Source organism: Taudactylus pleione, unplaced genomic scaffold (genome assembly GCF_031769625.1).
Source record: "Taudactylus pleione unplaced genomic scaffold, aTauple2 ptg000006l, whole genome shotgun sequence".
Lineage (NCBI taxonomy): Eukaryota > Metazoa > Chordata > Amphibia > Anura > Myobatrachidae > Taudactylus > Taudactylus pleione.
The window spans coordinates 767,794-794,673 of record NW_028284409.1 but is presented as its reverse complement, the minus strand read 5'-3'; the positions used below and the strand labels follow the sequence as shown (position 1 = coordinate 794,673).

General features: G+C 39.7%; 1 protein-coding gene across 1 annotated transcript in view; it reads left to right on the top strand.

Moving 5' to 3' along the window:
* The window catches only part of LAMA2 (laminin subunit alpha 2), a 901,593-nt gene that overhangs the window by 797,502 nt on the left and 77,211 nt on the right, over positions 1–26,880 (top strand). Inside the window, exons 48-52 of the mRNA XM_088452064.1 lie at positions 5,364–5,523; positions 9,458–9,582; positions 13,310–13,472; positions 14,486–14,630; positions 16,102–16,240. Of these exons, the coding sequence (XP_088308190.1) occupies positions 5,364–5,523; positions 9,458–9,582; positions 13,310–13,472; positions 14,486–14,630; positions 16,102–16,240 (732 nt within the window). The remainder of the gene's footprint in view (positions 1–5,363; positions 5,524–9,457; positions 9,583–13,309; positions 13,473–14,485; positions 14,631–16,101; positions 16,241–26,880) is intronic.

Below are 26,880 nucleotides of genomic sequence, written 5' to 3'. Positions count from 1 at the left end.
GGCATATTTATTATTATGTTTTAGACCCAATAATTATAATTTCCTATTGCCCCTTATTGCTCATGATGTTGCGCCAAGGGGGCAGGACCGCCAGTGATGGAAAGTACAGCACTGCCCGAGCGTCCTGAGAACACTCCTGGAGGCTGTAGATGCTGCAGTGTGCATGTCCAAAGGACACTCCGGGAAGCACTGACAGTGCCACCCACATAGCCTGCTCGCACATCCCTAGTTATGGCCTGGCGTCTGGTGCCTGCTGACTGAGCTATTGTGGCTGTTGGACAGCTCCCTGCCTTCACTCTGTGTTCAATATCAGTTTAACTGTTATCCTGATGTTCCAGCATGTTCTAGCTCTACCCCTTGACTTCCTATATAAGCCTTGCTTGTTCCTGTCTTCCTTGCCACAATATTGTGCTTCTGCCAGTAATCTAGTTCCTTTAACTGCATCCTATTATTCGTCTACTGACCTCAGATTGTCCTCAACTAGGCCTCTGCCTGAACTCTTTGCCTTATTTGCTTCTTTGTCTACCAGACCCGGCTGCTGTTGACCATCCTTTATTGCACTATTCTCTAGTGTTATACCTTCCTACCACTAGACACAAATTCAGACTCAAGATCATTACATCTTTATTGTAAAGGTTGTTGATGTGTAGAATTATTTAAAACATGATGTGATGATGGCAAATTCACTAACAAAACAGTACAGTATGTAAAAGGGATAGTATACCTTTCAAATAAGAAATGTTGTCAGTAGCTATATTAAGTAGATGACATCACAGAAAGGCTGATTCAGCCAATTTATGAAATTACCATTTTTGAAGTTAGAAGGGATTCCTACTCACATTCTAAGATAATATACTGGCATCAATCACACTGGGGAGAGTGTTTTGCCTTCTCTGAATCAAAACTATTAGGAGCATATTAATTTAGCTGTGAGGTTCCATCAGTACCATGTACTAAATGCCAGTGCTTGTAAACACGGTTATTACAGTAGGTAAAACCTTGCTTCTTTACATTTTTGTGAACCTAATTTCCCATGGAGAGTTAGAATAAGAGGTTCTGACGTAACCTTGTGGCAAAATGAATATGGTCCCTGGAATCCATAAAGGGTTGTTTCAATGGAATTGAATCCTTTTTTTTACTTTTCTAACAATGTAACTATGTAATTTTCAAGAGAATTCAATAATAGAGCTCTTCTCAAATACAAAACCCAACTTTCCTGTATTAAATTATTTGCTGGAATTGTGCTCCCTAAGAAATACATGTGTTCAGTGAGCAATGTATGTGTATAAACACATTAATGGCTGATGATAGCGTTTGGCTTCTGGCACAGCGGCATAACTAGGTATTTGAAGGCCTCATTGCAAAAGTTTGTAAGGGCCCCTATGTTCCACCTAATGGTGATAAATGTATATAACATATCTAAGTTTGACAAGGAAGATGCCCCCCCCCCTGCTAATCTCTGGGCCCCATAGCAGCTGTACCCCTTGCAAATGGTAGTTATGCCCATGTTCTGACATATAAACAATATAAGCCTTATTAACTTAACTCTTAACTCTAAAATAACAAAACTGATAACAGAATATGGCAGTACATTTTTATTTATTTTATTGAGACCAAAAATACTAAAACATGGGTGGTAAGAAGGGGAGGCCTGAACCTGAGCGTACTTAGGTCAATTAAATAGCAATGCTAATATCACCTGCATTGCAATCGCCCGCTAACACAACTATCACAGGTTTTGAGAAAATGAAGGAGGAGGCAACAGCCATCACCTGCAAACCAGTGCAACTATCAGATGCACAAGAAGAAAGGGGGTTTTATGGGGGAGACAATAACTGTATAAATTTATCAAGAATCGAGTTCTGAAACTCGAATGAGAAATTACCAAACTCTCAACAAAATAGACTTTTCAAATAGACGACCTCCTGAGTGAGTGCGTGAGTTTGGGTGCGTTTGCTTGTGTTCACAGGCGCTTCAAGTTGCAATTAGTGGGAAAACAATAATGATGTTTTTTAAAGAAGCAAATTCAGCTGCATTGACTTGTGTGAAGCAAAAATGGCAGAATATACTACCATTGGTATTTACTGCATGTGGCTGGGATTTCAGAGGCACTACCACCAGGCTAGAAGGAACCAGGAGCAAGAAACTAAGCAGCAAATGAGGTAATGCAGATATCACAAAGGCTGCTCAGGCCACATTTTTTTGGATGTGTTTGAACCTAAACGCATTGGGTGCTGGCAATGTCAAACAGATGTTCCGGATGAACTGTAACAACATATATTCCATCTGTATGACCAAGTCAAACTGGACCTAGACCCTGATACAGTAAGTTCCCTCTCTGTCTCAGGCCTGCATAAGCTTCTGGCTGTGTTTCACTTTCTGGCTACAGGTAGTTTTCAATCTGTGACCGGTAGAGTCCATGTGATATTTCAGTAAAAATTCTCACGGTACCTGTAGTAACTCTGGTAATGGCGGCATTTCAGCCACTAATGGATACCTGCATCTGCTTCCCTAGCCAGGAGTCACAGTGGCATGCAGTCAGGGTAGATTTTTTTTTTAGCATTGCGGGCATGCCTAATGTCCTGGGTGATATGGCATTCTTGCAGTGGGTCAATCTGCTGGCAGCCTTTCATCCAAACAGCACATGGTGGGATTTCATGACCTCCAGCACAAGGACCATGTTCTACTCCACAGAAAAAATCACATTGCACCCCATCTTGGTCTTGCCCCTCTGCCTGGGTGCCTCATCACTGTTAACTGTACTGCTCTATAGGGCCTCTTGAGTTGCGACCTCCTCTACCTCACCCTCTCCCTGCCTCTCCTCTGCCCTGGACATATTCCTTTCCCCCTCCCTATACAAATGTAAAACACACAGAATAAAAAGACAAACTAAAACAAACCTTCTCTCCTACTACCCACACACATACCACACACACAAGAAACTCAATCAAGAAAGATAGAAAAATTAGACAAACAGATATATGACGAGACAATAAATAAGCACAAAACAATTTACACATACCAACCAGAATCTATGCCAGTAGCCACAAACTCTCCTACACAACTAAGCACATTACTCACTTTCCCTCTGCAACCTGCAACCAACAAAACTCTCAAAGGTAGAGCTGTTTGTGGTGTTTATATATGCTTAGGCAGTGTGTACATGATGTGACTGCTTCAATCAGAACATGTTTCTAGGATGATGCATTCATTCGCCTGTGTGTTTGCTAAACACAACCATTCTCCTGTGCGTTTGCTAAACACAACTATTCTCCTGTGTGTTTTATATAACCACATCCATTCTCACACATGCTTTATAAACACATCCATTCTCCATCAAAAAACACGATTTGCTATATTCACTTCTTGGTAAATTTGCAAGTTTGGTCTGGGAAAACTCACACGTATTTTTGGGAACCTATTCGAGTTAATCTTGCCCAAACACGCTTCTTAATAAATTTTCCCCTAGTTCTTGAGATATCTCAAGAAATAGGGAACTTAGCCATAATGCATGCATATAGGAATATATCACAACATTCTATAAGGTGAGCTATGCAAATATTCTAGAATGTTCCCCCTCCGTATATAAGAGATCGGCCACCCAACCAGCAGTCAGTTGCCAGTTGCCTATTGTGTTTTTCTTGTTTCTCTTCCTTGTACCTTTATATTATATTTATAGTCAATCTAGCAAAACTGATGTTATAGTCAGAATCAGCACCACAAAGTTGCCCCAAAATCGCTCTAATATGATTGGCAATAAAATTAGTGTTGATAAGTGTAATATAAAGCAACCTGAAATCTAATCCCTCATACAGTACACTTTAATTAGCTCACACATTAACCAGTAACCAAAAATTCCCCAATAGCCACTGAAACACACCCCAGCATGGTGTCATCAGGCTCAACCCATATGAATCTCCAGCCCTTTCAGACTCATGGGTAGCCTCATGTCAGCATTGTTTAGGTGAAATACTGTACTGTATAAACTATTTCAATAATATGGAAAATCATAAAGAAAGTGTAACCTCTGCAAAAGAAAGAGAACTGACTATAATATTAATTTCTCATTAAATCCAAAGTACATAGAAACTTCAGTGAGGTTTTTCATTAAAGCACTATGTATTCAGCCTAGTTTTATACCACCAAGACCTTACAGAAATGTGCAGGAAAAATCTCAGCAAATGCTAGAAATGATGAGAAAATATGAAATCTCCTCTATAGTATATTTAAGCATTGGGTGTATATCTGGAATTGGTGTAATGTATTGCAAGAAACAGTATGCAATGATTTTGTTATTTCTTTATATTTATGTCACTGCTCTGTGGGAGAATATTATGTGGAAATTTCTGTTCCATGAATATATCTCTCTTCTTTATCTTTCATTTGAGTCATCACAGTCATGGGGTAAAATTGATTATAACTATAATCATCTTCATATACAGAGAGGGGATTGCCATTAGGATGAATTTACAGGAAGCTGAGTTTCATATTAAGATGTCTAATAGGTTTATTTCTTATGCATTTGATCATCACTCAACCATCGAGTGTAGTTTTTTGTTTCCGACATCTATTCAGTGTTATGGTATCTTACTTTCTGTACATTTACATCAAATGTTTATATGGCCTTTTCATCATCCACATAAACAGAAAATATCTTAGAATAAACCAAAGTAATTTATGGATGTTATAAAAGCAGGAATGTTGTAGATTTGCCTTTCCTTTCCACTTAATTTGATACTATGCCACATGTAACTTCTATAAGGATTATTTTGCAGATAAATGAAGCATTGATACATATTGTTATAAAAACTGTACTATGTGGAGCATACTTTATTTAAAATAGTAAAGGTGATTGTAATTCATAGCACGGATAATTTACACAACTGTATTATAACAGTTAATAAAAATACCATCCCAAATTTGTACTAGTATAATAAATTCACCTCTCAACAAAACTGTACTGGCTCTATCATTGGAGCACACCAATCACTAGGAACGCCCCTTCTGGGGATTGCATACTTTTAATGCTCCAAATTATCGCTTAGGTCTGAAGTGCTGCACATGAAACTTGTCTAAGAGCCCTAGTGCAGTGCTTCTCAAAGGGTCCTTGGATTGTGGGTTCTCTTTTCATCTTTTAGAGTGAGCCCTATACTTTCACATCCTCCACTCTCCCATATGTAAAATCAAAGCAAGAAAAAAACCAAATGATTTGTCATTTTCCATTTTTGTATGTTTGTCCTCTAACACAGAAAAATACAATGAAAACATACTGAATTACCCCAAAAATAAAAAATCTAAACCAGAAGTCATGATGGTTGATTAACTTTTTCTTATAGTACACTATGTAACTTTTTTTATTGCAGATCAGGAATTAATGGAACAATTTCAGTACAAGCGCTAGATGATCCTAAAGCCTCTATTGTGCCAAGCCTCTACAGCTCCACTTCACAGCCTGGTTATACCATTTTGGATGTAGATGCAAATGCCCTGCTTTTTGTTGGTGGTTTGACTGGAAAAGTTAAGGTAAAGAAACTGCCATTTTTGCTTTTTAAATTAAGTTTCTCCTCTAATAGTCATGTTTTAATATGCTATGTAAGTTTATACATACAGTACTTTATCTCAGTGGAAGACTTGATGTATTTTTGTTAGCTAGGGATCGCCAAGGGAAAATTGGATATTTGTCCGCATGTTGCGTGACACCATGACAATAAATTGCATGATTATTTCACTAAAACGTCCTCCTTTATAAAAATCACTAGCACCACGAGCATAATAGGAGGTGGAATGGTTGGAATTTAACTCTAGTGCCTTTCTGTTCATGGAATCACCACTTTAAAAGATGCTGTAGTTAACATTTTAATACTTAAGAAAAAAAAAATCCATAAAATAGGCTTATACATTGTTTCAGCATAATACATTCTGAATTAATTTGTGTTTATTTATATTGTCTAGGGCACTCATTTTCTTTACTACTGTACAACCTCTAAATAGGTTTTAGTTATAGGCTCAACTAATTCATGAATAATTCTGGAAACAGTAACCGCAGGTTATAATAAAGAGGAGGGGTACACTACCATAAATAATTAAATTACAATTGTGTATACAATATGTCATATTAAATATGTTGTAATTCTTTGTATACATCACTTCATTGATTTTGACCAAACTAATTAAATTATATCTTAATACTTTTAAAAGATTAGTTTTTTTCATGTCTATGTTGAGAACAAAGAAATTATATCTTACAATGTAAAATCCAATTGCGTTGGAAAACTATACAAGCATGTCATTTTCTCAGAAAACGTAATAAAATAATATAGGTTATAGTTTATAATAGTACATTGTGTTCTGCGAATAATAGAGGCAGATGGCAGGGTAATTAGCTAGGCTTAAGCACACTTTGTGCATGTACTGACATTGTGACTTCTTACATTACTGACTATTGTCAATCAGAGGGCACATACAAGATTGCCAAGCTGTCTCTGGATGCATCATTTGTGTAAATACAATATATTTTTAGAGCATTATTTTCTTTTATGGATGCAAAGCAGCTACAAAGATACAAGTACCTACTAGATAACAGACATGGTCAAGTGCTATATATCCATAGATAGAAATATTTGAAAACTATACCAATAAAAAAACCACAAAAATTAAATCTGCCTTGTTTTAATTAGCTCCAATATTGGGAGTAAAAAAAGCCTTTGAGTAGTGCAATGTAAGATCTATTGTAATATTGTAACCTATAAGAACACAGAGACCTTGATACAGATCTGGACTAAATTGCAACCCAAATCACAGGAGTAAACTGCATTCCCTAATAAAGCTGCAAATGTGTGCACATATTAAGCAGCAACTATTGCAAGTATGTGTACAGCTTGGCACCAGTAACTTATGTGCCTGGTTATGCCAAGCAATATTATATACACTTACACCCATGTTTTCAACCATTTGTTTTGCTTGTAAAATCTGCGTAGGTTTTTAGGCTTCAATAAAAGCAAAATAAAACTCTAATACAGCGATATAACTCGTATAACATATGTATAAAAACATGCAGCACAAACGCTGCAAGAAAAGTTGCATCCCTTATACAAAAAAAAGATATATATAAAAATGCAACTCAAATACATGCATACAAAAATAATAGATGGATGAGCAATGAAGAAGGCACCTTTCGTGTCAGTGTTAAATCCGCATGCAGACAATCTGAAGAGGTTCGCTAGTGCTGGTCGACCACCATCATGTATTTTCAGCTATCCACAACCACCTTCAAATAATTTGACTTTCCCACCTCCCTGCCAGTCTTCATCTGTTTGCAAATGCGGGAACAAGTCCTTATAGTAGTCAGCCTATGTTAATCCCTTTGCTTTCCTGTCCTACCTCTCCTGGCACAAATGGGTATAAGTACCAGAATCACACAAATCTGCCCACATATGGGCATGTCCACAGTTATTTTGTATAGGTTAAGCTACAAACAAATTACTCTGCATCAGTCCCAGAATGCACAATTTCAAGATTAAGTGTAAAATATTAATAATTTAGTATATATTATATACTCAATACAAAAAATGACCTTTATCCTGCACTAAAAATAAAATTCGAAACAGCCGCACCTCCCAGTAGATCCTCTGTTGGTAGACTCCAAAACAAATAGTTAACACAAAAAAACACCAAGAGCACGCTATAGACAATAGAAATATCCTTACAATATTTAAAATCAATACCATATTGAATGTGTCCATATAGTTTTAAGAAAAAAGTGAATAAACTTTAAAGTTGTGAAAGCAAAATTCTCCCAAGTGTCATTGCTTTCTTCTTAAGCCACCAAGGATAACCTATATGGTGAATTGTAAGTCTACTGGATTCTTGAATTATACCCTCACCAAGCAAAATCACCTAGAAAAAGGTGACATATTGTTCACCAATACTTCTGAAGAGATATAGCTGTTTCCTGCCAACACCCTGCTGGGTGTGAGCTCAATGACAGGGTCTTTACTAATGGAGGATAAATACGTCACAACAAACTCTACGTGTTTCATCCATTAGGGGTATTAACTCAAAATCATGGAAATTGTATTTCACAGAATATTTCGCAGAATAAGTATTTTACAGAATAAGAGTGCCACACTCTCTGAACCAGCTGTAGCTTCTGTATGTTCTGAGCTATGTGTAGCTATCCTCCAGCTGCAATAATGACCCTGATGAAGTCCCTGTCATTGAACTCACACCCAGCACAGTGTGTTAGCAGGAAGCAGCTACATCTCTTTCAAAGTTGTGGTGAAAAATATGGCACCCTTTTAAAATTCGGTGTAAGCAATTTTATATTTGTAATAATTTTTATCAAGCATAAAAATATTCTTATTTTTACTAACAAGTGGCCATTGGATGTTTGTTGAAATAATTTTGCTTGGACTTACAACTCATCATATATAGGATATCCTTGATGGCTTAAGAAGAAAGGAATAACACTTGGGAGAATTTTTTTGCTTTAACAACTTTGAAGTTTATCCACTTTTTTCATAAAACTATAGACACATTCAATATGGTACTGATTTGAATTATTGTAAGGATATTTCTATTGTCTATAGCGCCTTCTTGTGTTTTTTGTGTATGTATACTACCTACTGAGTAAAATCAGTGATCATAATACCAAAGTTATTCACCTTAAGCATCCTGTACCTTTCAACATTTAGACATTTGGAATTGGGACAAAATAAGCCCCCGTTCCCAATAAACATACTACACATCATACCATATATAAGTATTTACTTTATCTTACTGTACTTCTTCAGTATATTTTTTTATCAAGAATAACATATTGTCTGAAGCACAATATAATAATATTTAACTTTTTGCAATGGGCGCAATGGTTGTGATTTACGACCAACAACTTTAATGCCATTCCCACTCCAAACTTGCTACACAAATCACTCAACCAAAAATGAATGGCACAGCATACTTGCTTACTGTCCTGGAATGTCTTGGAGAGTCCTAAATTTTGGGGAGCTTCCTATATGTCAACAAAAATCTCAGTATTCACTTTTTACTAGTTTGTAGACCACCATGTTTGTACCACATGTAACACTTCATACACGCAGTGCACATAACAATATACCAACATCAAAACAGCATAAAGCAAACTTTCAATGTTTACATGTATGTATGTTATGTTGTGATTATTTAAAGGACCTCATACATTTGCTGGCCTTTTCCCCAATCGGAGTGGAGCAGCCAACCTGCCGGAAATGTTCTAAGATTCATTGGGAAATCAGTGCAATTCTTCATGTTAAAAATCCCTGATTTTCCGATCCCGACCAAAGTATGATCGGGCTCAGCATGTTGGATTTCACTAATTCCCTGACCCCTGGGGATCAGGGAATTGCCCTAAATACATTACAGATGTATGGAGGCCTTAGCACTTGAATAACTATCATTGTCACCTGCCTGCTCCTTACAGAAACCTGATGCTGTTAAAACAACAACATTCTCTGGCTGTATGGGAGAAACATTTCTGGATAGCAAGCCAATTGGATTGTGGAATTACAGGGACAGAGAAGGTGACTGCAAAGGCTGCTCCATCAGGTAAATAATATTACTGATTAGGTGCACATTATTTGTACTTTTGTCAATGTTGCAAAACACACTTTAATATTATATATGGGATGGGTATGGGATGCCGGCGCTCAGGATCCCATTGGCCATATTCAGACAGATACAGAGGCCCAACAGTCTATTTCAACTGCTCGCAGGCAGTATTTTGTGAGGGGCTATATATACTGTATATTAATTTAGAATGTTGTGTGCCTGAGAAAAACAGTAATAATATTAATATTAATAATCATATGTAATTATTGCAATATTTAATTGTGTAGGGTTCATGTACCATATTACAGATGTGCACACATACATCTTTCCTCCATACGCTACTAGTTGCGCCACACATAACGTGGCAGCTCAGTGTGACTCAGTAGCACTGCAAAAATGTTTTTTTTCTTTTCTAAGGGGGCGTGGTCACGCCTCCTGTGATTAGGTCACGCCCCCTTCTTCCCCCAGGACCGACGCCGCTGTCGGCACCCCTGAGTGTCAGCTGCTGTATGACTGTAACATAGTGTTTAGCATGCAGATACACCCGCAGACACACAGAGAATAAGACGCATTTGAAGGTAAAAATATGCACGAAAAGATGCTCAGCATTACTGAGTCACACTGAGCTCCTGCGTTGTGTGGCGCGACTTGTAGCGCACGGAGGATAGATGTATGTGGGCACATCTGTAATGTGGTACATGAACTCTACACAACTAAATATTGCAACAATTACATATGATTTTTAATATTAATAATATTACTGTTTTACTCAGGCACACAACATTCTAAATTAATATATATTATTATTATTATTTATTATTATTATTATTATTACCAGTTATTTATATAGCACACACATATTCCGCAGCGCTTTACAGAGAGAATATCTGGCCATTCACTTCAGTCCCTGCCCCAGTGGAGCTTACAATCTATATTCCCTACCACATGCACACACACATTGGTTAATTTTTGTGGGGAACCAATTAACCTACCAGTATATTTTTGGAGTGTGGGAGGAAACCGGAGTACCCGGAGGAAATCCAAGCAAGCACAGGGAGAATATACAAACCCCACACAGTTAGGGCCATGGTGGGAATTGAACCCATGACCTCATTGCTGTGAGGCAGTAATGCTAACCATTACACCGTCTGTGCTGCCTACAATATATATATATATATATATATATATATATGTGTGTGTGTAGTAATAATGCACACTCACCACCTCCTTCCAGATAAGATTCCAGGACTCGCACTCCGCCAGAAAAAAACGTGTTTAATCCAATATAAAGGTTACATAATACAGACAGATACAGAGGTTGTGCGAATAAGACGCATTTGAAGGTAAAAAGAAGTACGAAAAGATGCTTGGCGCTATTGAGCCACGCCACGGCATGACTAGAAGGGCTATTTGCCAGGAGGCTAGATGTTTGTGGACCCATCTGTACCTGTAGTCTTTATGCAGCTGTTGCAGTTGTAAGATTGAAATGTTATTAAAATATATTAAGGGGGTAGGGGACAAATGTAAAAGCCTGTGAATGTGACGTGTGTGTGTGTGGCTGAGGTCCAGGGGGACAGGGCTAGTCAACTGACCCCTCTCTGACAGTTGGAGATATAGGTGGCAAAGGTCAAACTCTGGCCTAATTAATCATACTTTCATTATCTGGGATCTTACCTTGTGGTTTGCTGGATTTTTAGTACCCATCTGGTTAAATAGTGAATGGCAATGCTGTATCTATAGTGGGTCCAGGGGGGCCCACACCGCACACACCCTGCACCCATCTAGAATCTACTGTGCTGCCAGAGAGGAGGGGGCCCGCATGGAGTCTGCACACAGGCCATCTCCTCTCACCCCAGTGAATGGCTTGCATTACAAAACTCAACAGGAAATACTAAAATATCTTAGAATGTACAGTTTGGAGTAGAGAAGGGAAAGGAGGGACATGAGAGAAACTTTCAAATATATCAAGGGTTTTAACAAGGTACAGAAGGGGAACATTCTTCAAAGGAAGAGAAGTATTAAAGCATGAGGACATGCACTGAAATTGAAGGGAGTTAAGTTCAAAGGAAATTTGAGAAAAAATTACTTCATGAAAAGGGTAGTGGATATGTGGAATAGCCTCCCATCAGAGGTGGTAGAGGCTAAGACAATAGAACAATTTAAACGTGCTTAAGAATATCCTTACAAAGATCTAAGGATCATATAGGGTTGAGGTTACCAAAGCGCGCACAGTATAGATTGGGCCAGGGATCTGGGAGGGAGTAGTAGGTGGATTTGGAATCCTCTTCTATGAACCTTAGCCTGAATAACATACCGTGGTGCTCTAGAGTTTGGCTCCACTTTATTACTATGGAAAAACTACCAGTATTTCCACGGCAGTACCTCCACTTATGCCTATTTTTGATAATTCTCTCTTTCCTCCTGGGATATTGGGATGAATGGCGTCCCTGGGGAGGAGGCAGGAATTACCAGATTGAGACAACTGGTCTCTAATGGGATGATTTAGATCCTTGTCAGAACTATGTACATCTACTGGTATTCCTGATTACTGATTTTACTGGAGAATACTGGTTTTACTTCTACTGTAGGTGCACCTTTTTGCCTCCTCTCAAGGGGGTATCTCCCAATTTTGGTAGGGATCTTACACTGTTTGAGACTATATGCTCTCACTCCTCAGACCCCACCCATGTCATTTCTGGTATCTAGCAAATCCTTCTATCCAGCCACTTCCCTGATAACCCACCATTTTGCAATGCATGGAATAGTGACCTTCTAATCTGGGGTATGCATTTCAAATCAGCTTTTGACAAGGTGGTAAGATGATCCTATTATGCTGCATAAGTTTTTTCCTTCGTTGTCACCCATGTGCTGGAGATGTGGTAAAGATTGAGGTACTTTGATACACATATGGTGGGACTGTCCCCTAATTACCCCCTTTTGGTCTTTGAAAAGCACTCAGACTTTGTAGCAACCTGGTTTAGCTGGATGGAGTTTAAGTCTTCTCCCTCATATAAAGCCCTAGTACCTTGGAATCAGATGTAGACATATTTGATTTAGCTCAAGCCTTCTCTGTCTTTTTAAGTCTTTTACATTAAATTTGTTCTCCACTGTTTTCCCCCAACACCCTGTGATTTTCCTTCACTTCTATTCTTTTCTTATCTTCCCCTCCCCCTTAGAAATGGTTTCCTGTGTACATATCTGTTTTCTGGAGTTTTGTATATATATGTTGGTAAAAGAGATTGCATATTGTGTCTACATTTGGTTAATATTTGGTTCATAAAACAAAGCACTGTCATCCTTTATACTCAACCAGGGTGTTAACGATATGTAATTGTTTTTATATGCTTTGAAGCTCTTCAAATTTGAAATAATAATCACCATAAACGTATCAAACCTTCTAAATGGTGGAGAAGTTGCTTCCAGCTAGCGGTTTATCAATGATAGAAATAGGTGGAAGCTGATTGGTTGCTTCGGGCAACCTCTCCTCTTCTCTATTCTTTAGAAGGTTTGAAACAACCCCTTCTCATGTGGGCACTGCAATATGATTTACGTACCACAAAATTGAAAGTGTACAGTAGTTTTTGTAGCATAAAATAATATAATATACATATATCTTGTGTTATTGACCAAAATGTACTGTGTAAACTTTGATCACAAATTGTAAAACAGAGCAGGTGTTCTTAGTAATTTCTAATGATTCTGGTTATAAATCATGTATTTCTAGTCCACAGATTGCAGACAGTGAAGGAACTGTCCAATTTGATGGAGATGGATATTCACTGGTCAGCCGCCCTGTCCGATGGAACCCTAATATTTCTACAATAATGTTCAAATTCAAAACATTTTCTACAAATGCATTGCTTATGTACCTTGCAACAAATGACTTGGTAAGAAAAGTCTGTAAATGTAGTAACGTATTTAAATATAAAAATGTATATTATCATATAGGAAGGAAGTAAATACACCTCTCAGTCTTACCGAACTGTGATTGTCGTCTTGTTTTAGAATTTGCTGCCCCCATTCATTACAAGCAGTAAAAGCTTGCATAGACTAGCATGGTTCTGAATGTTTACACCAACAAAAAAATAGTTTAATCTGCAACTTCACAGATCATGTCTCTTCAAAAACTGCAATGCTATCATAGAAAGGTCTTCTGAGCATTAATACTTTTCCACATTATCCCTGGTCTGGATACAAGCATAATATCTTGTACTCAGCTGCGTAGTAAGTGTAAGTACGATTTCAGACTCCTCAAGTTCTGTCTATGTACTGGGACTTCCCTGTGTCCCACTAGAGTAGGCAAATATGGAATATGTATATACTGTATAGCTGCACAATGCGAAAATCAGATAGTATAGGACATGTACAATGAACATGCAGAGGTGCACTTACCGATTCCGCTACCTGAGCCCACAACAATCATTTGTTTATGAGTTTTGTGCATTTTCAAAGTAAAATATTGTAACTGCCTAGCTCTAGTAACAACTTACCTATCACTGCTATCAAGAAAACTGACATTTCTGCATGTCCTTCATTTGCTGTGTGAGACCTCAGCCCCAGGATGCCTCATTATAATAGCTATCCTACCATGGCTGAACAGTGTAATGTAATTAGTACTGAGGCAGCATCATACATATATAAGGGTGAATGCATACCTTTGTATCTATTTCTGTTTCCATTTTAAAGATACTGTACTGTAGATTTGTGTTTACTCTATAAAAAGCAGTTTATTAGATATTAAAACTCACTTTTTCTAAATCATATTTACAGCCAGTGTCAGATGATACCTATTAATATGCTCTATGTTTTCATTCACTCCAGAACATAATTTGTTATGCGAAAAAGCTATGAAAGATATATGTGTCCTCCACTATCGTCTTTTGCTTTTCATTTTTAACAGAAAGATTTCATGAGTGTCGAGTTGAGTGATGGACGTATAAAAGTTAGCTATGATCTGGGATCAGGGACGGCCTTTGCCGTTAGCAACAGGAATCATAATGATGGCAAATGGAAATCTTTTACTCTCTCCAGAATACAGAAACAAAGTAGGTATCCTTGTGCACTCACTTCATGCACTCCAAATGGGTCTGTTTATAGAAGCTGTAAAGAAACTATTTTGCAGTGGTTCCTACTTATTTTTCCCCTAAACATACTTTGCTCATTCAAACTATGTGCTAGTTTCTTCTATGCATAAACGTAATATCCCCAACCAGAGCCGTAACTAGACTTTTCGGTGCCCTGTGCTAGAAAGAGTATTGGCGCCTCCCCCCTCCCCTATTTTTCAAATAGAGACATAAGACGCACATCCGAAAAAGGACATGGCCTCATGGAGAAGAGCCAGGCAAAAGATAGGAGAGGCCAAGAGATGCTGGTGATAAAAGTAGAGGAAGCTACAAGTGAGTATGATAATAGACAGAGAATTGACAGGCCCAAACAGCGCCCCCTGCCCTGCAGTGCAGGTTGCACCACCCTAGTTACGGTCCTGTCTCCAAAGAAAAGCCTACTGTACTTCAGCTCACATCAAGAAAATATCATTATATCTAATAGATCAAGCACTGTTCATTCAAAAGAAGTCTAAATGTGGTTAGAATATTCAACAACTTTGCATGTAATTATAGGTATTACATTATACACTTTTTAAATATTTGTTGCCTAATAAATTTGGTCTGTATGAACAGTAATCTGCTTTATAATTGCTACTTACTATGGGGAGTTAGGTATAGAAGAGATAAAGCGGAGAGAGATAAAGTACCAGCCAATCAGCTCCTAACTGTCATTTTTCAAACTGATGGTCTATTTACTAAGCTGTGTTAGGAGATATAGTAAACGGTGATAAGGTACCAGCCAATCAGCTCCTAACTGTCATCTCACAGGCTGTGTTTGATGCTGGGCTGCAGGCTTAAATGCTTTGATCAAATCATGACAAAATCCCCTTTGTTTTATTTGCTGCACACACATAAATTTGCAGTATATTATTGTTTTGTTAGCGCCAATAGCAAAAGTTTTTCTGTTTTGTATACATTTATGTCATTAATATTGCCATGCTGCTGGTACCATGTATGATATGGGTAAAACTGAGCGTGGGCATATTTCTTTTCTGTGTTTGAAAAATGACAGTTAGGAGCTGATTGGCTGGTACCTTATCTCCGTTCACTTTTATCTCCTAATACAGCTTAGTAAATAGACCCCACAGCCTGTAAAGTGACAGTTAGAAGCTGGTTGGTTGGTACTTTATCTCTATCCACTTTATCTCTCTCCAAACTTTGATACATATCCCTGACTGATAAAATAGTTATAACACTAATCACAGTGTTGTTATCCCAAAACAGAAAAATAACATTTCTGTATTATTATTTCATAGGAACAGATACCTTTATAATGTGCAACCTACTGTATGAAACTCCTAAATGGACATTCACTGTACTAATACTTTTGTAGCCTAATCAATATTTGTTGCTTTTCTTTGGCAAACTTGCATTATGCTTTTTGAGTCAGATCTATCATATTATTTTCCAGCCAACTTTACCATTGTGGACTTGGAAAACAACGAGGAGGACAAAGGTACTACAACATCAACTGGAAGTAACTTTGGCCTTAATCTTAAAGCTAATGAGAAGATCTATTTTGGAGGCCTGCCAGTACTGAGAAATCTAAGGTAATACACGTTACTGTTTGCATACAGTTATTTGTTATCTCAACCATTTTCAAGGAGCCTGCATTCCTCATGGAATCCGTAGCCATGTTTCTGTATTTCTATGATACATCTAGCTTGGATTTTAGTGGAACCAGTCAGCATAATTGATACAGGAAAACAAAGCAACTATTCTAAATAGACATGCAATAATTATATAGCTTATGAGCAGGTTTTTACTACAGACCTGTAGTTTCCTGTCATAGTCAAATTCAGCCATGGCTGCCTTTGCTGTGGTTGGGTTTATCATTTGCAAGGGAATTTTGTAATGCACCTTCATTTTATAATTATTTATTTACTTTATTTTGCTGCACTGGTCCTGTTAGTAATGCAGGGGGGTAACATTGAGGACTTAGAAAGTGGTTGCATATGTTATTTTTTTGGTGTTATATTACACAATTTTTTATTTGAAATATATATGAATACGCTGTTTGATAAATTATTGAAACACACACTTTTAATTTGAAGCTCTGACATGTCAAAAACAAGTGTCAGGAAAAGAAACAAAGGGGATAACACTTATATAACACTTTTTGAGAGCAATTCATTTAGGTGCGATGGGCTGTTCATCGCATTCTGGAATGGCAGATTACATAACCCCTAAATGGCCAATTATGGATCATCCTATAGAGTAGGGATGGGGAACCTCCTGCCCAGGGGCCGTATATGGCCCTTGGAATCATTTGGGGTTGGCCCTCTGAGCTTTTTTCTGCTAGACTCATCTGGCTAGTAGGGTGCCTAGAATGGCATACTGCAGCCAGAATCTATGCAGCAGTGCCACCTGGAGGGTCCTTAGGAAGCTTCAGATGGTCACACCGCTGTCCTTACAGCTCTCCGGAGCATCCTGAGGATGCTCCGGGCATTGCTGTAATCACCGGCGATTGTGGTCCCGCCCCATGTGATGTCACAAGGAGGGGGCACAGCCTGCACCAGGCCTGCGAATAATGTTCTATATATCAAAATGGCCCTCAGCAGAAAAAAGGTTCCCCACCCCTGCTGTAGAGGCACGCACAGAAATTGAATTAGTCGGTGCGATGTGACACAATTTGCGTCTATATTTATATATTTGTCATATACACTACGGTACCCACTAAACTGACAATTATCCCCTTTGTTATATAAAAAACAAGCACATAGCTAAAATCTGTATTTTAAATAAATAAAAAACACACTGTATTCTTTGATAAATGAACCCAATAGTCTTTATTGTTGTATATTTTATAATATCAAGCATGAAACTAATGTTTATCACAGTGTAAATTACATTATAATATGGTGCAACTAATTCTTACTGTTTTGTTGCTATATTACTTTGGTCCTATTTAGAAAGTAAGATAATAACTGACATGTACTGTATATGTATGTCATGCCCGCACAGGTGAATGATTATACTAAGTACTGATTGCTCTTGCAGAATTTCTGCCCAGTCATTGTAATGAGGTAGCACTGCAATTCCTATTGTGTAAATGCAGAACCAATCTCACTTCTTTGTAGTTCTTCATGCCACTGATCCATCCATATTACATGCTGCTGCTTAGAGTATGAATTTGTTGTGCAGTTATCTAACACAGCTGAGTACCCACTTGCTGTGTTTGTTTTCAGAAAGTCAGAAATCCATACACTGCCAGTGGTTAGCAACAATTGATACACAATGTGACAAAGACTTTAAAACCTGGACTACAAGTTTGTAATCAGACACAGGAGTGTAAAACATCAAAATGAACTGATTGCATGTTACCATCATTGTTAGATGAATAAAATAAATAACATGTTCTGTAACTAAAACTTCCTATAAGAGTGGAGGGGTTACGTGATGCATAGATATTTTGAATGTACTAGGGATAGATAATGTAAATAGTTTCACATGAGCAATATCCTTCAGACTTTTTTGAAAGCAATGTGCTTTGACAGCGATCTTTACATTTCCATGACTTCTGCAGACAGCCATGCTGGATTTGATTCTAATTGAAGAAAAGTGGACTGTAACTTACTGTAAATAGGTGACTTTGCAGAAAATGCAGTGCATTAATGGGCATAAATATACTTGGTGGAAGCTATTTGTTTGGGATGGGATGGCCAGGAAAACATAACAGTTCTATTAGCAGCCGGTCTGGTATGCCTTTTCTCAATAATAGTTGCCAGTCTGAGAAGGACTACAAAAGCCACCAGCATGATATAGCATTACCTGATAATAGCATCCATACTGATAATGCTTTAGTTTCCAGTCAGGGATGATGTTTCCTATTCATAGATGATGGCCTTGGATGGTGATGAGCGAATCTAAGAATTGCCTTCCTGTGACTCATTTGTAATGATCTTCCCCATAGTATGAGAGCTTTACTGTGCTTCTTGTTTGACACTGATTTTAAACTGTAAACAAAATTTGAAAAAGGATCAATATGATTTATGTATAGTTATAATAAGTAATGATTTTGTTTAATGCCCATTCAGTTCACTTCTTCCAATAGACATACATACTCTATACCCACAAAGTCATACATCAGCACTCCGCACAAAAGGCACAAGAATGGCCTCGTACCTGTTAGGCCATGCCATGGTGTATGACATTTTGGGGGTGTGACCACATGTCACCCCCTTGTTTCTTGTCATGCTGGGCAGCCCTAGCCTCTTCCTGCAGTGTGTATGACGCACGCATGCGCATGTCATCCATTCACCGCTGTTCTGCTATGTAGAAGAGCATGTGACAGCGTTTCCCCCAACCTTCCCCCCCACACACAGGACAGTTGGGAGGTATGCATACTCTGCTGACAGCTTACCTACTAAAAATGATTTCTACTGGTTACATTGGAGCCCTTTGTTGTACATGTGAGGTTTACCTAATCACTTATCTTTGAGAAGTTGCAAATCTAGGGAGGTGGACAGATGAGTGGGTAAGGCATGTGCCATGGGTACCAGATTATGGATGGCCATTGCCAGATGGCCATCATATATTGGAGCAGCGATGTCACCATCGCAGCATGCATTTGCATGTAGGTATCACAAGGTAACCAGTCGATGGTTTAACTATTGATGGTGATATGGTCACATGTGCAGTCAGAGGCCAGAAATTTGTGCTTGAATAAAGGTACTGTGCTGCTGACACTGCTAACATGGGTCAACAGATTTATTTAATTAACATTGATGGCCATCAGAAACAAGACTGTAATGGTGGCAGTCTTTTTTTGGTGGGCTCAAGTTTGATTTGAGACTTTGGAGGCTGAGGCTACTTCCCAGAGCAATTCAGATGCTCCATATCACTTGGGTACCTTTTAACTGCATAGTTTGCACATCAGGTTCTCCCCAGGAAATTGGGATATATATGCAGCCTTTAATCCATTCACAGCATGTTTACTATTGCCAAGTTTTAGTATAATAAATAAACATAATTTTCATGTACAATGTACTGAGACAGATAACAAAATGTAATAAATACATTAAAATGATACTTTAGATATATTTTCCAGTGTTCTGCATGTCACCCGTATTTCCCAGCTACACGTACAGACTTCGTAGGCGATCAGGAAAGGTGGGTGGTGTTTGCAAATGTCATGGTTGTCAGCACATTGCGCTGACAGTGGTGACAAAGCAGGATACTGTAACATGTACATCTGTTTCCAAGTATGGATTGCATTAAATTGATTTCACAAACATCCATATCTGGAGGGAATCATTTAATAATTCACTGAATCCCAAATGTTTTTATGCTAGAGACATCTGTGTACCACAATGCATTGGGGAATCGAGGGAAGATGTGGTGGAATATTTAGACTGATAAACACAAACAGAGAAAAAATACAGATTTTAGAGTGCAGACAGCACAAACATATGGCAAGAAATCTTCAGCTAATATGTATTAAGAAACAAACCTGTTATGCAGTGCTCTTGATCCTATGAAATATATTGTACATGTACAGTATTAATACTAAACCTATCATCTTTCAAGGGTTTTTAAAGCATAAACTATAGTTATATATGTTACTTTGTCACTATGGGCCTGATTCAGAGCTGCACACGGATGAAGCTGTGGCTATGTCTTTTTCTGCAACCGCACCTGCGTCTTTATGCTAATTTTTCAACCGAGTCTACTGAGACGCCGACTGGCTGTGACGCTATTCTGGTACGTACTAAGATGCCATATGGCAGATGCAATTTTGCCATCTGAGCATGGCCTCCTGTGTCAATGTAGCTGCTGCTTTTGCCGCAGTCGCTGTCAGCAACATACCTGTGTCTGGCTAGCCACTCTCACGTTACCTCCAAAGAACGCCCACTAACTTCCCAGCTCCTGCTTCAAAATAGTACTGTGTCTCCCAGTGGTAACCATCAGGACACATGCGCAGTGCGACTCAGATGCATGAGCAGACTGAAAACATTGGCCGCTAGTGTCCAAGATCACCTCTGAATCAGGCCCTATGTGTGAAGAAATCAAATTTCCTATGTTTCACGTTTTAGTTCAGTCTCAAAATGCATTTATTAGGATAGGATTACAACTGGATCAGGGGCGGCCGGCAGTCGACTGACACGGCTGGGTGGCCACCACAGAATCAATAGACTCTGGACACTAGAGTGTGCTCGTAGTCTATTGTGCAGGCACAGATCGCTGGGGAAATGGCGTGGCTGCTATTTTCCCAGCGATTTTCTCACAGAGCATGCACAAAACAACGGAAAAATGGCCGCAGCAGCCATTTTCCGGTGTTTGAGCAGCGCGCCGCTGGGAGACTCGACACAGGACCTCAGAGAGGTAGGTTTTACATAATATGGGTGCAGGGTGTATGGAACGGGCACACCCTGCACCCATTATAGATACGCCCCTGTACTGGATAATTACATGGATACAGTGTCATTTTCTCCTTCTGCAATAATATTGGTGGATTACTTCATGCATTGTGAATCAGCTGGTCTGTAGGCTTAGGCTGGGTACACATTAGATGACAAGCAATCTTGCTGATGGCCTGGGTGATTTACTTTCATCCTAGACCATGCAAGAGTGCAAATACACATTACCCGATGTAATAAATGAAGGTACAAAACCTCATTCCGTCCATTATACTGCACATCCCCTCATACAATATTGTGTGTTTGGCCATGCAGCATCTGTGTAAAATGCCGCAGCATCTGCGTACAAAGATGTAGCATCAGTCGCAGTCCTGTTGTGAGTCTATGGTCCCACATAATGGATGTGGGAATTGTGACAACGGAGTCATATTCCTTGCATACGGGCTCGCAATCGCAGGGTGAGACACCCCCCCAGAAACGGTCACAACTACCCGTTACCTCCTCCAAATGCACCATGACTGTCAATCACACTGCAAATAAATACTTGCTGCGAGAATCTATGGTAATGTACCTTGATGCATACGCAGTGCAACTCAGACACATGTGCAGATGGCCAATATAACTCAACTGTGAAAATATTGGCATAGCGTACTACTCTGAATGAGGCCCTATACCAATCATACTAGCTTATAAAATAAGTATTCTGATTAACGGAATTCAAAAATCACACATTAAAACACAGACCAAAACTTGTTTTCTGGTGAGAGGGGCATTATGAGGTGTGTGGCAAATAATTTGTCACATACGGACTGATGACTTCTACACAGCTTGACCTACACCAAATAACATAAAATGCCATTCCCTCACTAAAATTATATCACAATATGATTGGCAGTTAAAGAACATTTAATTTCTTAAAAGACAATTTATAACTGAATAAATGAAGAGTGGCTAAGAAAAATAGTACTTAACTATGCCATGGCAAAACATGAAGATGACAATGAGGGGCACATCTCCCCCCTCCACACACATATACTGGATTGTGAGAATAGCCACATTCCCTACTAGGCTTGTAGATTCACCCAGGTCCATTCACTAGAGCAGGGTTCTTTGCCTTACTGCAATGGGAAAGGTGCCTCAAAACCCTGGAATTATACTACATGCCAAGAGCAAGGTTCAAAGAAGCACAGCCTGCCACCCAAAATTAACAATCACAGCAGGAAACGAGGCCTGGGAAACCAACCAACAGCCAAAACCAGCCGCAGCCAACCAAAATGATTGTGAACAAATGTGGCTACAATGGAATTGACCTGTCTTTGCATCCTGACAATGATAACAGGATCATGGAGACATCAAAAAACAATATCAGACCACACGATCCATAACCCCATCCACTGGACACTGGACCACAGCCAGGTCAGATTTAAGGTGCATGATTAAAGCAACACCTCTGTGCTGGCATACATACAATACCCAAATGACCCACCTGCCCCCCAAGGGAACCCATGGCAAACAACTGTAGACTCAACCAGGCACACCGTACCCCATCCAACCACCCCCACCCAACCAATGCACAGACCTTCCACCCAGCACAGAGGAGGCCTGATGAGCTGATTGACATCGCCAATCACAAAAAAAGAATGCACCTCAAACCAAACTATTGGATGCGCATCAACACTATACATACTGTAAAAAACTGAAATGACAATGAAATAATGTACTCCACAAGCAACTAGAACCACATGAGAACAAAAGAACGCAGGAAAGGGAAAATGGGGAGCCCACCTGAAGGCAAACCAAAACTCTCCTGGGTCCTTAGCCAATAAGATCCCATAATTGCTATAGGATTATATATACTAAATTTGGCAGGAGGAATATGGATATCCCTAAACAGTAGTAAGTAACCTTGGTTACCCCTGCAGGGAGAGCCAAAAGTTAAACACTTTCAATGACCCAATGCCAGAATAGACTAGAATGAAGCATGCAGCTGCAAAAATGGCTGCTCTGATATGGAAAGAGTGTGTGCCATAATCAGCACTACACAATCCCACACATCCAAGCACCACTGAAACACCAACAACTAAAACATTGAAGCGGGGCACAATGTGGAATTCCACAAGGAGAATCCAAAAACAAAAGAAGTGAAACCCATGGCCTAGAGCACATTCCATTACCCCAAGTCAAATAAGGAAAACCGGGTCAAACTAAATGTGCAGGAATCCAGCAACAATGCAACAGAGAAGAAGAAAGCGGGGGGAGGCACCAAACAAATCCACACAACAGTGAAGAACAGACAAACCAGGATATCACCAATGCAGCCCAAAAGAAGCAAGCAAACACTTGAACCTCCCATCATCAGCACAGCAGGATAACATAATAGTTACACCTCATGCACCACGGTTGCCATACAGCAAGCATTCCAAGGTATTTCCATTCAAGCTGACACACACAAGTAACAGCCCCATTTAAGAAACCAGGAAACTAGCATAGTGCCCCAATTAAAAGGGATTCAGCCACAGTCAGCGGACTGACAAGAAGCCACAATGCCATAAGGGCAGCACAGACCCAGGAAGGAGGACCACAGTAAATTCATCTAAACAAAAGTATCAGCACATAGACAACCAAACCCCATACATGAAGACAGAAGGAAGCCCACAGAAAACTATTGAACCTCATTAGAGAGACAACTAAAATGGGCCAGGATAAAAAGAGACACTCCAAAGTCACATGATAGAGAACAACAGCAACAGAAGGTTAGCCAAGAAAGGAAACCACACAAACCAGAAGGAAAGCCCACATTGAAAGCAAGAACACAGAAAAAGCAGAAGCGGATCCAAGGGGGCTACACCACAGTGGTAGACAGTGTACCCAGCAAAAAGAGTTAAAATATCCACCCAGAACCATGTATAAGAGACCAAAACCACAGCATGACCCAAGAAAAGCACATGGCTGACAAATAACAGAGGCGGAAACAAGCTGCACTTATGGAAAGCAACACTAGAATGCAAAGCAAATAAATAAAGACTACACACAAGAGACAGGAAAGACCAAGTCAAAGAGGAAGGTAGTAAGTCTCCTGGATGGTCCAATCATGCTATGGACACGTCTGAGCAAAAACTATGAAACCACTACAGGACAGTGGCTTTTGCTTTAAACAGGACGTAGCCTCAGGAGATGCCGCAATACAGATGTGGTGGGATAGGAAGAAGGGGAGAACTACAGAATGCACAGGGATGAGTGCAAAGCAAGAGAGGAAAGAGGGATGAATACTACCAACTCACAGCCCAGTCCAGGCCTGATCACTCTAATCAAGCATAAGGAACCTAGAGTGCTGGGATAAGTGAAGAGCACGGGGGATGCTGCTCAATCCCAACCCAGGCCTGATCCTCCCACACAGTGGCAGAGGATGGGGAGAAACAAAGTTAAGGGAGGAACCCAGAGACCATGCTGAGCGGAGGTAGAGGGGGGTGAACGGAAGTGGGAAGGGCAGAGCTTCAAGCAAGAAAGGGGATGGATGTTGGAGCAAAAGGAGGAGCAGGAGACCTACCCAAGGGGGTTGGTGGAAAAAATTAGGGTGGGGGTCACCAGACAAGGAAATGGGGTGCAGGAAAATATGAACATATGGCTTTTTTGGCACCTTTTACTTTGCTATTTATTTCACATATAAATATGCGCAGTGACTGTAGTGCACATGGTGTGGCCTAGAAGAGAAGGCCCACATGTTGAGAGACACAAGCAATGGAAGGGAAGGACCTACTGCTGCAATCAGGCACAACTCACTGGAGCGCATGCCCGATTGGTGGTGCTTGTCCGCGGAATGAAGACTGTGTCTGGGGAACGGGCAGAGAGCAAGGAGGAAGAGGCCAGCAGTGAAGAGGAAGGGACCTTGAGGATAGGGTCAAGGACAGCCTCGGTTGGAGACGCAGAATGAGCCCACGGCTCCTGGCAGGAGGCAGGATGCAGTACACACAGGGGGAGGAAAGGCAGCTGGATGGGGAGGAGAATGGGCAAGGTGGAACATAGCAGCAGAAATAGAAGTCTGAAAGGATGACAATGGAGAACGGACAGATAAAGAAAAACTTAAGGGGAGTGAGAGAGAAAGGCAGGGAAAGGAAAGAATTAAGCAGGAGAGGAAAAAAAAAGAAGTATGGAAAAAAATAGGGAGAGGAAGGAAAAAGAAGTTAGTCAAAGCCAAAAACATGATACTGTACTTACTGCATCTGAACCAGGTGCAGCAGCAGCTAGGAACTTCCACAGTCAAAGGTACATCCCTTTTCCCAGCTACTTTTTTGACTATTGAGACTTGATAGTTAACAAAATTCACATCCAGTAAAGGGGCCGCGAAAGGAGTTCATTGATCGGATATGTAAAAGTAAAGTGATCACTACAGAAGCACCAACTAATTCAAATGCTTTTTCAAGGAAGAAGCCTGCCTAAGTAAGTGAATAACTTGACCATATGTTTTTGAGGGACAAACAGGTAATGATTAATACAGGAAATTAACCAAGCATGGTTATAGAAAATGCAAGGCAGGGTTTTTTTCTTCCTGAAAGTTTCAAGTGTGATTTTGCAAGTTGCACCTCCAGAGAGTTGGAAACATTGGGCTTTACAGTAAATTGTGAGCCAGTATCCAAGAGGTTCTGTTGAGCCTTCTCTTCCAAATCGGTATCCCCTAACAATTCAGCCAAATTGATAATACTCTGTTTCATCTCCTCTCACATTGAGATTCCCATAACCATCAGAGACTTTAATTTAACAGTTCCTCTGACACTGCCTTTGAATCTATCTGGGAATAGTGTCCCAACCACCAGCATCAATAACACTTCCAAATTCTGCTCCTAATCTGCAGACGCTATTTATATCTCTTCTACTGTGGGCACCATAATCTGCCCTGTGGTATCCTCCCTTGTCATCTCTTCTATGTCTCTGCTGGTGCACTTCATGTTGTAACTGCAAAATCTCTTTAATCATCAACAAGAGTGCAACCTTTAGATCAGGCCTGGCCAACCTGTGGCTCTCCAGCTGTTGTGAAACTACACATCCCGGCATGCCCTGCCACAGTTTTAGCATTCCCTAATAGCAAAACTGAAGCAGTGCATGCTCGGACTTGTAGTATTACAACAGCTGGAGAGCCACAGGTTGGCCATTCCAGCTTTAGATCCTTGATGCAGCTGTCCACCAAATATACTTACTGAAATGCTATGGGGACATGTTGCACCATAGGGAACATCATTTAATCAGTTGTCACAACTTCTGCATGCACTTGGTGTAAGATCAGATCTCCATCTTGCTCAATGTTATATACGTGAACCTGCTGCAATTGTACAATTTTGAGTCCCATGATAAAGTGATACTTTATAAAATTGTCCACCTGTCCTCTGAGTTTTCTCAACAGTTCTTGCAAGGCATTGGCAAACTGGGGTAGCTTCTTTTCTTATATTTGTACTCAGGCAAAAAAGTCTATCGTCCAAGATTTTAAACATAGCTGACAGGGTGGCTTTCTCATGTCAGCATATTCAGGGTTACCTCCACTTACATATTATTTAGCACTTGACACAGACACACAGACCCTTCCAGTCATCCTTCCAAATGTTCAGCATGATTTTTCAACCATCCAACTGCTGAATGTGACTTAAGGCAGGACACACTGTGTTAGTGGGTTAAGCTGATGAGGTGTCCAAAGAGGAGGATGTGGTGATGCTGGCACTCTACATGGTGGTTTGTCCGCATCCTGCAGATTATGACAAATGTAAATATGGTGGAAAGAGGTACTTAGATTTCAAGCCTAATTACATTTAGGATACTTAATGGTCAATCCTGGAAAGTGGTTC